The following is a 15,541-nucleotide window of genomic DNA, read 5'->3' on the forward strand; positions in this document are numbered from 1 at the left end:
TTTACAGACATTCATTTAAGTAATGTTTTCTTCTCATGGTCAGCCATTTGGGTTTTTGGGGGGGAAATTTTTGATGGGAAAAAAAGAGAGTGGTATTTCTTCAATTCTGTGTCTACAGAATATCTTGATATATTTAACACCTAACTGTGTGTAACTCAGTTCCCTGAATCTTACATATAACAATGTAGTGTTTAGATATTAAAATGGCAAAAGTACAGTTACCCTGACATTAATAAATCAATAACTGTGTCCTGAAGGAAGTCTGATTCAGTCTACTGAAAAGATCACCTTGGCCAAAAGTATGAGATGTGTGTATGCCTGTTCTTACGTGGGAACATGGAATTTCATCCCATGAAATGGGATGGGCCCATCAAACTTGCTTCTGCTTTTTAATGATGTGTCTGGCTCTTGGAAAGCAAAAGGCAGATGTTCTGTTCTGGTTTTAGGGCAGTTACAAAAACCTCTTAATGAGTTGGTGTCCACATATTTGCATGGTTACACCTGCCAGCTTTCATTTTTCTCAGGGACCCTAGGAATGAATTGCTGGGATTGGGAGAAGGGCAAACACAGGGGCTGGGAAAATAAACCTTTCCATAAATTCTTGGAGACCTGGAAAAGGTACTTAGTGATTGGCAGGTTTTCGTTTCACTTAGAGCCTGAGTTATAAATTTAAACTCAATTCGACAGTTATATAAACAGCCATTTGTTCCTAATTACTAAGAGAGAGCAAATATACTTCCTTCACAATGCCCACTGCATGCTGAGACAGTGCAGTGAAGCAAAGTTCTGTCAGGGAATCTAAACTTTGAAAGACATGGGAAGCTTCCCTCATCCTTAGTAGTCTTTCTTTGGTCCAGCTAGATCAGCAAAGCACTATAATATGGGAGATGCCTGGACTGGAGCTTTTAAGTTCTGTTGATAAGGGAAGAACCATATTTTCCCTTGAGCAATTTGAATTCAGCAACAGCAAAAAAAACCAACCTGAAGAAGGGCTGCATTTTTCCTTGCAGGTCAGGTCCATATCCAGAGTGTTTCCTGCAGATGCAGCTTGCACGGCTCAGAGCCAAGGTAGTTAGTTTGAGCGCTGCTGTCTTAGGGCAGCACCCAGGCACCTCACAGTTGAGATATGATACTAAAGCACAGCTTTACCATCAAACTTCCCTGGGAGGTTTTGTCAGCAGAGCTCATATTTCACACCCCATCACAACTCTGACCAATGAGTCCTACTGCACGATGCATGTGGTGCAGAGCTTGACAGAGACGGCACGATTACTTAGAGTAAATGGCGCTGCAGATAAAACTCCAATTCAGCAAGGTCCTCTAACCACATGTTTAAATACTGTTGAAGTCAAGTTAAACTACTTTAATCATATATACGTAAATACTCAGTTGAATGAGGGCTTAACAGTAGTTTCCATCTCTTTCCCCATGATCAAGGCTTTTTCATATTCCACTGCATGCGATAGAGATTTCTTCTTGGTTACACAGCATGAGCAATTGCTGTGACTTTTGGAAGACTTCCACAACGATATGAATTTTCTAAGCTGTTGTAAATAGTTCTATGTGGAATGCCTGTAACACAAAATGGAAAGGAATTTTCCCAGCTCTGTACTTTCAGAGTAGATTTAACACATCTTTTCCGCTGTTTTCCAGGACCACCTGTTATTGCCAGCCACCACACATAATAAGACCAGAAGGCCAAAGATGTCTATAGTGTTGCCAGCTGTAAACATCAATGGTAAGTCCAAAACATGAAAGAGAATGATAAGAGAACAATTTCAAAGAGATGTGCCTGGAGTGTGCATGGAAAGCAAGCTTAGACCAAGTGTCTGTCATTATAGCTTTACAAAAGAAGTCAAACAGGTCATTACTGGGCCTTAGTTGCCAGGGTCCCCTTTGAATGTGGAGTACTGGCAAATCACCAGTGCCTGGTCACCCAGACTATATATGGGACTTGGCCAGTGATTCTGTAGTGTCTCATTCTGGCTCCTTCGAGAACTGAGGGGGTACAAATCCAGTCTTGATTTGTACACAGCTGGTTAAGGGTTACATGAAAATGATTTAACTTCTCTGACTTGGTGGCTACAGAGATCCCATTGACCGTGGAGACTGTCCTCATCTTCTCATTTGTGTTCCTCCTACGCCTGCCTAGCAGGGCAAATTCCTTGGCCTTGCTAGTTTGTTAGGATGCTGACTGCCTTCCATCAGCTTCCTCAGCTGTTTACCACTGTGTTATACAACACTCAGTGTGAGTGGGACCTCTCAGCACTGCATGGTCAAGATTAATAATCATCATGTTACAGTGCTGCAGGACAGCAGGGAAAACAGCTTTGCAGTGGGGCACAGGCTTATTAGTGCACAGAAATGTTCTTGATCCACATTTCAGTTCCACATGAGAGACAGGACATGGCCTGTGCAAATATATTGTTAATTCCTATGGTGAGGAACTGCCAGTTTAAGACATGTTTGGGGCACGGGGTCATTGTCACAGTCATCAAATGCATTGTGAACCCTGTAACAGTATAAACTTTACTTTCTGAGTTACTCTGCACATAATGCTTTTTTAAAATGTCTGTGTTTTACAGTACATGAGAATCATAAACCCAAATGTTATTGTTAAATTGGAGCATGCCGAAAACATTATCTGATGATGCGAATTTCCATAAACTAAGGGAAAAAAATGAGTTCAGACTTTCAGCATTTTGATAATTACACTTTCCCATACAGTACTGTCGAGTGTGATAATCTGTACAACTGTCTTAGGGGAATTTTTATTAGATGTATCAGAATTATTTTTGGCATTTATCTGCCTGAAACTCCCTTCTTATGTCTGTTACAAAAATCCTTCTCTGGCTGAGCTGAATTATCACGTGCAAATGGGTACTTTGTCACTTGAAGTACAAATGCTATTTCTAAATAACAAAGTATTTCTTCTTGACAGTTTACTTTGTCTTGTTTTACTTGAAATAATTTTTCAGTTGTTGGAGTAAATATAATTTGGAAAATATGCATCAGAATCCAGTGACAAGTCTTATCCTTCATTTATTATTTCATTATTGTGAAACATTGTGAAATATATTTTCTTGAGTTCTTTGGGATTTTTCTTTGGAACATCAGCATAATCCAGGAAATAAAAAAATGTCCAGGGATTTGGGCAGAGATGTCAAAACAGATGAGACACAAGGATAGCATTAAGTAAACAATGGTGTCAGACACTGATTCCTCTGTGACACCCAGCCAGGTATTAGGAACAAAACTATAAGATACACAAGAAACAGTTGGTAACTTGGCTTGATTTTCATCTGACTATTGGTAGATAACCTGAAGGAAACTATTTCCTAGAATGTTCTGTCTGGAGAAGAACCCATTTGTCTCCTTTGAGAATATTGTTTCTCCGCCCTATTCTCCCTCTGTAGGGACAGAGCATGTCCTGAACAAGCATCTGGAAGTTAGCTGTCAACAAGGCTTTCCTCCCAGCTGTCTTAAGTTCTTTTGAACCCACCTTAATTCTTTGTGCACCTGCAGAGAATTGGCTGATAGAAAACCATGAGTCTCCTTGGGAGAAATTGGCAAAACTTCCACTGAAAGAACTTGTCCCCTCCTGCCTTTTCTTGTGCCTCAGCCAGATCCCTTTGCAAGAAGGGAAACCTTTTCTGCTACAACTTCCTTGCCCTTTCTTTTTGCTGCCACAGCCCTGGGCAGAGGAGATGACAGGAATGCAAGTAAAAGGGTCTTTTTTGTGAAACTTTTTCAGAACTTCATGACTTACTTTCTTCTGCAGGGTCTTTTTCTGTGTGCTAAAGTTTACTCATGAAACTGTTTCCAAACATGAAACAGTTGACAGTGCAGTTGAGAAGCAACCCTTTTAATTACTTGGACAGTCTTTTCCCATCAGGATACATTCTTTTCTGATCACACTTTGATTGCTCTAGTACTTTCTGAGCTCCACTAGAGACTCTGCCTTTAGCTGACTTGAGCCATTCTCACCACTGGCTGCCGGGACAGAGAACAGGTACGGACAAAGATCAGAAAGTAGAACGAGTTGTCAGCTCCTGTCCTTCATGGCTCTGCATGGAAGTTCATGACATGGTTCTGCAAGACTGGTCTGGCAGTTTTCACCAGTGTGCCAAGCAGAGTCAAGTTTACAGTCTGAAGAGGTTTCCTGTGAGGGAAGAGTTGGGGTGAGTCTGACCACTGGCAGTCCTTGTGCTGTGCAGGTAGTGGCAGATCCTTGTAGTAGACACGTGCATGCACGTGTGTGCAGTCAGTAAGATGGAAGTTGAGGAGAACGACATTGTACAAGGCAATAACAGTACATGATTAAATTTCAGGATAAAAACTTGATTTAAAGTATTCAGTTGCCGTATGTTGGAAAAGAGTAAAAATGGCCATTACTTGTAGTTTTCTGCCACATACTTCTTCTCCCAGTCAGCCTGAACTACCCATGCCCCTCTGCAAGCTTGAGGATAAGCTAGACAGATCCTCACTGAGGGCATCTGTGCAGGTGCACAGAAATGTATTTGAATATTTAAATATATTTAGTGCGTTAACATATGTTAAATATGTTTAATGTAATTTTTTTTTAAAGAAAAGAACTTGTTGCACGTTAGTACATGTTAATCCTCTCCCTCATACTCCCTGTTCCTTCCTCCCTCCCTGTTCATAGCTCCTTTCCAAGCTTGCTGGGCTATCCCCCAGTTCACAGTCAATACTTGCTGTCAGCTCCTCCATTTCTGCCTCCCTAGATGCTCTTGCAGCCCTTTACCCTCCTCCCATTTCCCTGCTGGCTGCTGTCCCATGGCACAGCTCTGCCCTTGGCCCCTGCAGCCAGACATGCCCAATTCTGACCCACCTCTGCCCAACATCAGAGCCCCAGCATTTGTGGACACATGTAGTACTTGCAGAAAATCTGCCTGATGGTACCTAATGACCTTACTGTTGGTAAGCCTGGAGGGAAAAAAGCAGAACTGTGGAGTCCTAGTCCCACTCTACATGGTTTTGGAGGCACCATTGGTCTGCCTTTCGGAGAAGTTATTCCAAGAAGAAATATCTTGCAGTTTCTCATGGGAATGAAAACCAACTGCAATTTACAGTTAAACTCCAGCTTTTGTTTTCAAGCAAGCCATGTTTGTTATGCTGGATTGCAACTATTATTTTAGAAATCTAACTATGCACTAGAGACCATTTAAGTCTCCAGTAGGTTTCATTCCTAAATTTGCTTTTATTGTAATTCAGAATCTTGTTGGCTCATTACACCAATACCAAACTGACATATAGGCGGTGCCTTTCTTGAAGTTTTAAGTGAAACCATCTGCCATTAGCCTTCTATTTATTTAACTGCTGTAAAAAATGCAGTGGGTTATGACATCGATCTTTGGGTCCAAATAATCTATAGAGTACAGCATAGCTAAGCCATTCTCCCTACCCCAAGCACAAGCCTTTTTTTCCCTGCAGAATGCCTGCAGCTTTGCAGCACAGCACACCCCACACTCCTCTCTGCAGCACAGAGAAGTGAGAACATAAATAGAGCCATTCAGTGTTGGAGATGCCATCCAACATTTGGCCCAAGAGCCCCTTCCATGAACGCATTTCCCCCTAGGATTAGGTGAGGTGCTCTCACAGCTTGTTCTTCCTCTTGGTAGGAGCAGCTGTAAATGTCTGTGCAGGTGCATACTAACCAGGTGTACTGGTGGCCCTAGCAGCAGCAGAAAGACCATAAAGGCCTTTTTTCTTCTTGGGATCCTTATGCAAAACAGTTCCCCGAGCGGGAAAGTCCTTCCATCCTTTGCTCTCTCTAAATTGAGGATTGGTGTCTGCACTCTCAGCCAAACAAAAGTGAGAGACCTGATGAGAAAGCCCCTGGTGCAATCTGAGGCTCATTTTCTTGGAATCGGCAACCATGACAGAGAGAGTTTAGAATTTTTTACAAATATTCTGGATAGATCCTCAGTCTAATGTAACCCAGCGGGGCTTGTCTTCAATCTACCTTAGCTGTTTGTGTGCCTGACCTTCTATCACTTGTAGGTTTCTGGGTTCTTAAGGAGCCCTGTTCTTTTACAGGATACATTTTGTCGTGAAACACAACATCAGAATAATCTTCTAAAGGCAGAAGTAGAATGGGATAGTGAGTTATGCAAAGTCCATGTGCTCTGTCGTGTTGGCCAACTTCTGATTGTGACCACTTCCCTCAGCTTCCCTTGTTAGCATCCGTCATCCTACTGATGTAAAAGACTTCAAATGTGCTCTGAAATAACACACATTCTAATTAAAAAGGTGAATTGGTAAGTGGTAAGGCTTTTTGATCAAAACTGGAGTGATTTCTGACATCAAGCTGCACGATTATTTTCCTGCAGCTACAAAGAATGTTCTTTCAACTGACAGCCATGCACAAGCAACTCACAGATGTCCAAGGCTGGTAGCAAACTGCCTGTGAAAAATCCATAAGGCAAACAGAACCCACACGGGCTGAGAAGGAAAATAAAAACTAAAGCTCTTTGGGAAGTGACAATGTTCTGTAAGTTCCCATGTCTTGGGGTTGAATAAATAAAGTCTTCAGCTTCCTCTGCCTTTCAGGGTCAAGCAAACAAAGGATGCCATTTCCATTTTTCAGAGCAAGAGGCAGAATTCCCAGTCAGTCATTGAGGAAGGTCTAAAACAATACATATCACTGACTGAACAGCAGCTGACTTCCCTCAAGGTTACTGTTTGATGTTTTGGGTAGCCTTCTCTCTCACTTTGAATAGCCTCGGAGTGGTTTCCAGGAGGGTAGTTGCCCCACTTATCTCTAGCTGTTGTTGGTTCATTCTTCTCCTTGTGCTTGAAAGCCAAGTCTTAGTGCCTGTGGCTCCCTCTCACAGCTGCTCTCCTTGTCCCCAGACTGAGAAGCTCATGCCACTCTAGCAGGCACAGAGGACGCATCTCTCAGGTACAAAAGCATGATCCACAGAGATACTACCCTCACTGTTTCTGCTTTTATATCTGGATTTAGCAGAAATGCTGAGAACTCAGCACAGCCCTACAGCCCTCAGCAAAGCTCTGGACATTGTGTATGTGGAGTTACAGCCTATCTGTGAGATGAAAGAATGGTGGCTGCTAAGGTTTTGTAGGAAAGTCACTGATAGTCCTTCAAAGCAGCAAGTTCTCTGAACTAGGATGTAGGATGTACATCTGAGAATGTCTCCAATGCTGTAAGACCTTTTGAAATGTTTTGAAACTGCCACTCTTCTGCTTCTTGTGCTGCCAGCTGAGAAATAAAAGTAAATTGGTGAAGTCTGACCAGGGAAAAATCTGAGCCATGGTTAGCTCTTGGTTAGATGTCACTGCAACCGCCAGTCACTGAGCCTGGACTGAGAAAGAGAGAGAATCTTCTGTGTCCTGTATGCAGCCATGGACAAGCAGCATGTCAGGTTACTGTGGTTCTCCTGTTATTAGGATGAATTGCTAATGTCACAGATGTATTTCTGCTCTCATGCTCATGTAAAGCTGTGCTGCAGAGGTCAGGATTGAAAGGATGGCAGAACATATTTTATTGAGGAATTTTAACGACAGATTTTAGTCATCTTGTAAGATGCTGCTATTCTTACTTCTGTTCTCTTTTAAAAGTGATGTAAAACTGCAGTTTGTCAAAACAGAATACTCCCTCAAACTTTCCTGCATTTCTTTGAACATCAGAATTGATCATTGCCTAGACTGAACTTTAAATAGAAGTTTTCAACAGCATTTGTTGTCTTTGAGAGACTACTCTCCTCAGCCATTGTCTGTTAATATATGTTGTCTTTGACAGGAAGGAGAAGATTAAATTATTCAAAAAAGTATGAAAGAAATCATTCAAGAATCTGTGCACAAAAGTAATGGAATCTGTGTCACTTGAGTTCATGTTTATTTAGTTAGACAGGAAACGATCAAGAAATGAAATCATAAAGGCTTATTCCCTAATGACTTTTCATAACGAGCTGTTTACCTAAATTGCTAAATGAGTAATCTATTTTTATGCATTCAAAATAACAGGAAGGTTATTTCAGAGGATCTTCACTGTCTTTTTGCCCCTTAGTTAATATGAGAAAGAATATCTCTTGGGTTTTGATAGAGCAGCCCAAGCCCCAGTGTGACTGGTCTTCCCTGTATAGTTAGGATAACTGCTACAGATGGCATTTCCTTGGGAACGCACTGTTCATGAAGGGGGTAGAGAATTAGTCATAAATTAATTGGGCTTCATGCTTAGTATTTCCAGTGCCAGTGTTGAGCTCTTACACCAGATTGGTTTTTCCATATAAATGACGCACTTCTATAAAATTCACAAATATCATTAAAAAGAAACCCATGATGTAGGCTGGCAGTACTGATGCCAGCATGGAGTTGCAGAAGGAGCCAAGTTGGTTTGAACTGAGCATGAACTGTCTTGCTGCAGAGACCCTGTCTCCTGGGTGTTCCTTATCCCTGGATGCTGATGCTCCTGTGGAGATACGCTCTCCCACCAGGCTTCAGAGAGCACTGTGCTGAGAGCTGTGCAGCATATCCTAATTCTAGCCTCGAGCCCAGCCAGTCTGCCTTAATGTATTTTCAAATGTTGTAAATTCAAGATTATGTAATTCCTCTTAATGTGAAATTACAGGTGGCAAACGCAGTTTTATGTTTGTGATACATAGAACCAACTCTGGTAGCTCTTTATTTCTGCAGTGGTCTGAAACATAATTATCCATAATGAGTTCACCCTGTAAAACCGTGAAAAGCTGCAACAGAGCTGGGAGAGGAAGTTCACATTTATGAGTTCTGTCTTGAGAACATCACTGGAGTAAACCTAGAGATTAGTGGAAGCACAGCAGTCCCAGACCGCCTGTTTCAGTGTTTGGGTTGCAGTCTCTAAGGAGATTGCTGCCAGTTGGGCCAGGAGGATTTTGCCTGCTCCTCATATTCCATGTCTGTCCTCCTTGCTGCAGCTTCCCTTGCCTCTTCACGCAGTCCTCCTTACCTCTGGCGGTTCCTGGCATGCTTCTTGGGTGTCCTCTGGGCTTGGGAAGTGTTTGAAAAATACATCCTGAGCATCTGAAGAACATATTTGGTCATTGACCACTTCATTGTAAATCGTCTGCCTCCATCCTGTCTTACTCTGTAGTAGCTCCAGAGGAAAAGACTGTGGCACAAGTGACTTCTGGGTGAATGTGGGTGAAGAAATGACTGTCAGCCCAAGCTGCCCCTCACTGTGGGAAAGGAGGCACCTCTGTTTCAGAGCAGGACTTGTACATTAAAGCTGTAAACCTCCTGTTGCTGTAGCTGGGAGACAGAAGCCTTTGAAAGGGACGTCTCCCTTTATTAGTGTTCTGTGTTCAGACAGGCACTGCAGCAGTTTTATAATTAACTGGCAAATGCATTGAATCAGAGAAGCTCATGTGGAGGAAAGTACTCGCCCCACACAGACAAAAGCTTCACAGAGATGGTGTTAAAAATATTCTTCTGCGAGCCAGAGCTGATTGCAGTATCTAAATAAGTGAGGTAACTTTATGTATCCAAATGAGACAGGTGGAAAATTCAGCTCACTCTCTGGACACCGTCCAAACTAGAAAGGCATTTTAACTGTAAGTGAATACAGGCTCTTACCAGCCTTCACTCTCAAATCAGTGAGACACATTAACACCAGGATACAAGTGATATTGGGTGATAGAGAAGGTCCATGTCAATGAAAATGTGATACTGCCTCTTGAAAGAAAAGATTAAGTCCAATAGTTAAATTAAATTTATCAATAAGCGCCTACAACTTGAAATGGTGAAGTACATGCTACAGTTCAAAGGTAAGGGCTAAATAAGAATAGGAAAACATATTAAAAGAAAAACAATTGGGATAAAATGCTGGCAAATGTTATGAAGATTGATTAAAGATTAAAAGCTCACTGCAAAAATCTTTAAAAGGACCCTAAAAATACAAAGGGCTTAAGTAACACATTAAAGTCAATTCATAGAAGTAAGAAGATATCTTTTAAACAATAGACATTGTAGCCAAATGAGGAAATAGGAAAAAAAAGAGGATGATTTCTGGCAGACTAAATGTCAAACCATAAGAAGTCAAGCCAGAAAAAGATACTAAGAAACAGCATGCCTGAGGCATAAAAAAATAATAAAAACATTTTTCAGAGGAAGCCTGCCAGGGAATCTCTAGGGCCTGTGGAGGACGAAGGTAAAAGAGCACTTAAAGTAGAAGTCAGCACTGCTGAAGGGAGGAGCAAAAAGTTCTTGTGCTGGTGTTAACCACTGAGGTGATATAAATATCAGGGGAACAGCAGGTGACAAAAATGGCAAACTTTTAAAAAATGGGTTAAGCAACTGAAGCTGGCAGAATCTGTGAGAGTTGAGTGTGTCCTGGTACATACAAGAGATTGGGACGAGAGCACAGCTCCTGCAGAGGAAAGTCCTCCTCGGTGCTGGGGAGATGCCACGGCTCCCATACCCACCCCGCTGCACTCAGGGGGAGAAGCCCCCTTGTCATGGGACAAGCCCTCCAGCCCTAGTTCTTGAAAGAAGCCTTTGCTGGAATGCCTTTCTCCTGTGTGCAGTTTTTTGTGTTTTAAGTGGGTATGTCTGGATTTGCAGGCAGTGTGGGAAGGTTGTTTATTCTTTTTGTGCCTCCCAAGCAGGCATGGGATGGTTCTGACTAAGCATTGCTCTTTCTCCAGCCTCTCTCCTTCACTCCCAAGAGTTTTCTGTGCAGCAAAACTCCTTTGACCCTTGTCTTTCTTTTCTCTTCTGGCTTTTTCCTCTTGTCATTAGCATTGCCACAGCTGGTTAGATTTAAGATATAGTCATCCTGCAGCAATGATACCCTGCCAACAACACGTATTGCACAGCCAGAGCTGTCAAAAATGTCAGTTTTTCTGAGAAATACTCTGTCTGAGGGAGATTTAAAGTAAGTGCCTTTGAGGGTCAACACTGGTGATCCTGATCTTCTCTTCCTGAGATGACCATCAGCTCCCTCTGCAAAAGAAGAGCAATCACGCTAAGTACACACTGGGCCATCTCCTCTGTAGCTCATGTTCTTTCTCTTAGAGGGAAGTGACTGCAGCAGGAAAGAAGTTTGGAAGGGGAGGTGGGCGATCAGGTAGGAAATGGTTCCTGGGAAAAGCCAGCTTTCCTTCCCTCTCCCTGAGACCTCCCACTCTGGACCAGGTACTGCAAAGCACCATCTGGCACAGGTTGGCCACTGACTGCATTGCCCAGAGGTGCTGACCTTTTCAAAAAATCAGAGTGGTGTAAGCTAAGGGCATGTGATGTTCCTCAGCCACAGCCAGTGCTGATCTCTTCTCTGTCTCATTATTTTCTTAGAAGGCCACAGAGAGCTTGTTTCTTCCAGTTTTCTTGCTTTCCTCTCGTGCCTGTATATATCTCCCTTGGATATCCCCTGGCATCAATGTTCCAACAGCTTAGACATGGAGAAAGACCCTGTCTCCTTGCTGTCAGCTCGTGGCTTCTCCAGGTGACTTTGATTCTGTGGATCCAGTATTTCAGACCATGACCCCTGTTCCTACACCCATATAGACCCTGCAGTGTGGCCCACAGTCTGAGAGGTGGTCAGAGACCTGGAGACCTGAAATGCCCAAGATCTCCCTTCACCTCTGTCAGGGACTGAGGACAGCAGAGTCCGCAGAGGTGAGATCGTTGCAACTGCTTTGTTTAGAAATAGTTCCAAGTGGGAATTTGCTTTTAAAAGAGAAGTTATTTGGGTCACAGTATAACTTTCTCCCTTGCCTCAGACAGTCCTGTCTAACAAGCAAATCTGTAAATGTTTTAGGAATCCTGCTGCGTTGTTGCAGTGAGCGTATTTTTAGTCCGTAATGCTGCTTCATTTATATACTTATTTGGTAGTGTATATCAACCCTTCAGATGGAAACGTTGTCCAGATGTGCTGGGTAGGACAGTCAGGGCTGCTCAGCAGAGATGAGATGGAAGATTGCAGAAGTGACAGTGCAGAGAAAGCCCTCCTGAGTTATGTTTGGGGACAGCTGCAGCCCTTCAACAGGCCAGTGCCAGAGCTGCCACTGCAGCTGGTGCCCTCTTCTTATGAACCCTATACTGCCCTAAACATAAGCTCTCTTTTGGGCCAGGGCAGTATAAATCGTGTAATTTGGTGCTAAATCATTCTTACAACCAGACTTTAGCATCATCAGCTCAGCCCAGCTAGTACAAAGCACCAGGTACTGGAGCGTGTCTGGTGGCTCTTTGAAAGCTGCCTTGATTGCTGCTGGTGTGATGGAAGGGGCTCCAAGTGTAAATTAATGCTGACACAGACTGTCTTTGGAATCTGGTGTGGCAAAGCAAACTTTCCCATTAGAAGGAATAGTGGAAAGTGTAAAAGGTGTGGGTGGCTGTTCAACAAAGATTTTAAGAGAGTTGGTGGGTGTTTACCATCTTACACAGAGGTGATTCCCTGACACCTATTTTGACATCAACTAAACTGGTTCCATGGATAGCAAATTCACTGTATGCTATTGTCCATGAAGAGGGGATGATTCTCTAGCCTTAGTGACAAAGACAGGTAGTTAGAGATGAGGCAAGTGATTTCCTTTCCTGTATCTTACCAGAAGAAGTGAGGCCATGTAGTCCAGATCTATGTGGTTGACAGTACCTTAAGTGTGTATTCGGTGAGCACAGTAGATACAGAGCTGGGCAGGTTCTGATCTTTTTGACAAGTCACCAACTGGGAAACCACCCAGTAGGTTGTCTACTGCAAAGGCAATAGGGGCCTTAGAAAAGAGTCTGAGGATTGGGGTCATCAGGCCCTGAGTATTGGTCCCACGGAATATTTTTTTGTAATCCACTGAGGCACTGCCCAGAGTAAGGTAAAATTCATAGTTGTTCTGGTAGAATAAGGCTCTATAAATGTACCTAAAGCGTGAGTGCACCTTCAGAAAGCTGTAAAGCTTTTCCATGGTGTTTGGTTACAGCTTGAAACACTCCAGCAAGCTCAGGTGGCCTTTCAGGGGAGCTCTGTTTCAGCCTCTGTGCAAACTGCAGTTTTCAAAATGAGCATTTTGCTGCAGCTAAACTTTCTTGGGAAAGTGTATGTAAGTGGTAAAGGATAAATTACCAGAATTACATCTTCTGTCCTATGACTGTGTCCATAGGGCCAAACAGCCCAATGATATGTGTAAAGTTGAAGTCTAGAGAGGCAGTTGACATCACCATTTGTTCTGACTTAGTGCATTACCTGCCCTTCAAGCCCTCTGCCTGTCTTCTGCCTTTCCCTAAGACAGCATTTCTTGTGGAAGTAGATACCTGATCTCACAGACGTTTAAACAGTCAACTGATGGATACATGTCAGTGCTACTGAGGGAAGAAAGGGGACTTTGGTTCTATGGCCTTTCTAATAAGACAGTTTTGAAAATCTAATGCTTCAAATATGAAGACAAATCTTCCATCATCTTCAGTAATTTATAACAGTAGTTAATACCCTCAGCCTTATTTTTTGGTTTTGGTTTGGACCACAGACTTCAGCTTTCATCTGTGGGATCTTACAACATGGGTTTTTATAAGGGGAGTTGCCCTAGACCCTGGGGAGCAGCACTGGGAATTAGGTTTCTGTTCCCTAGACCAAGCTCGTGCTGGGAGTTTGGTACAGCCCGTGAGAGCCAGTGAGGCTCTTTGGGAAGGTGCAGTCAGAGCAGCAACGCTTGGCACAACTACCTTTGCTGTTAATTTGAAATAGTCAATCATCTGAAGCATGGCTTTTAAACCTGTTAACAAATAATTAACTGCAATGCGGTCTCTTGGCACAGCAAGGATAGCTTCTTAAGCCTGAGGCTGTACCATGTGAGAAAGTGTATGTTCTGAAGTTCAAAGAGGAGCAATAAATCTATTTATAAATCCAGACACCTCTACAGGAGATCCGTTCCTGTGTTTTCACTTACGTAATCCCACAAAACATCAGTCATACGTAATTCAATACAATAAACTTTAGAAATCACTCAGTGTCAGCGTTGCTCTGGGCTATTAGGCAGCCCTGTGTAATGCACACTGGCAGTGCTGACCTTCCAGCCAGCAAAGAGCAGCAGGCAGCAGCCTGGGGCTGTCAGCCCTGCTTCACAGACACCCCTGTGCCCCCCTGGGAGGTGTGATGGGGGCATGCTCAGGCAGGGCAGTACACACTGATCTGAGCACTGGTTGTGCACACTGACCCCTGCAGAGACGAGCCACACGCAGCTGGTGAGCTCAGCACCCAGCATGGACACTCTGGAAAACCCGCCTTCTGCTCCACTGGTGTCTCCCAGATGTTGGTACTGCTGGATGGCCCCGTGGGAGGGGAAGGAAAGAAAGCCTGACCAGGCTTTTTTAAAACATCTGACAGAGGAATGACCAGGAAAAGTTGTCCTATTCTATGATATTGCCCTCTTGCTCACAAGGGGTTAGAACAGCACAGCTCCAGTCTTGAGCAGGCACCTGCACTCCCAGAAAGGCAGGGTCAGAGACATCAGGAGCAACTTCAAGTATCTGTGCAGAGCAAGGGTTAGGTACTCCATATCTTGATGGGCAGGCAGTCATCCAGTCTTTCCTTAAAAACTGCCAGTCTCAGAGATCCTCTGGTCTCCCAGGGTACTTTCATCCAGGGCTTGTGTTTTGTAATCATCACAAACTTGGTCAAAGTTAAACCTGTTTCTCTTGAGTGGGGCTGATGGTTTCTAGTCCTGTCATGCTGTTGGCTTATGCACAGTGATGCTCTGCAGTCCTCAAGCTTTTTCCGCAGGGCTTCTGCCCAGCCCCATTTTTACTCATGTTTTCCAGTTCTCTTGAGCATTGTACTTCCCTCTGGCCATGGTTGAAATGCATTCTGAAGATTTTGGACAGCCTCTCTCTTTTATCAAAACTGCAGTCTCATCCAATCCAGCCACTCCAAAATGGTTGAAATCTCTCCAGTTTAGCATCTTCCAGAAATCTTATAAGTGTGTTCTCTGTTCCTCATCCAGATCATGAAACAGTTTAATGGCATCAAACTCAGGACAGAGCCATGTGGAATCATTTTTTGCAATGACATTGAGCTAGTCTTCCCAAACATGAGATTGTGCTGCATTCAGGTCACGTTTGCCTGTTGTTTTGCTGAGACCATCACAGCCCATGGATGTTCACAGAGCATCAGCCTCTCCACCCTCTGGACTGGGGTGTGCCAGGCAGGGCTCCCCCATGGAGGCCAGGCATCCTCAGGCTGGCACGATTTCCAGACCACTCCTTGAAACACAGCTGGTCCAGGCACCCAGCAGCAGCATCAAGTAACTGCTGTTTCTGCAGAACATCCCACCTCCTCTTCTAAGTCAGTTTGGAACTAATGGTAATGAGAAAGGCTGCTGGAAATGCCTGTAGTGGGAATTGAGCCATTCCTGCTACTGCCCTCATCCCTGCGAGATTTAATCCTTTGTAGAGGCTCCCTGCAGCAGCTCGTCATCAACAATACCTTCACTCCAAAAAGGGAAAGAATCAGATGCTTTCTTTAAAACTACCTGTAACTCCTGGGCTAATTCACAGGCCCAGGGCAGGATTTAGGCACTTTGTGAATGTCTGAGTTGGG

General features: G+C 43.6%; 1 protein-coding gene across 2 annotated transcripts in view; it reads left to right on the top strand.

Annotated features, from left to right (window-relative positions):
* The window catches only part of ATF6 (activating transcription factor 6), a 77,575-nt gene that overhangs the window by 57,717 nt on the left and 4,317 nt on the right, over nt 1-15,541 (top strand). For both annotated transcript variants that reach the window (XM_017815894.1, XM_017815895.1), the window contains exon 15: nt 1,654-1,738. In XM_017815894.1, coding sequence (XP_017671383.1) covers nt 1,654-1,738 — 85 coding nt within the window. The remainder of the gene's footprint in view (nt 1-1,653; nt 1,739-15,541) is intronic.

The sequence above is a fragment of the Lepidothrix coronata genome, unplaced genomic scaffold (assembly GCF_001604755.1).
Source record: "Lepidothrix coronata isolate B3197 unplaced genomic scaffold, Lepidothrix_coronata-1.0 Scaffold52, whole genome shotgun sequence".
Classification (NCBI taxonomy): domain Eukaryota; kingdom Metazoa; phylum Chordata; class Aves; order Passeriformes; family Pipridae; genus Lepidothrix; species Lepidothrix coronata.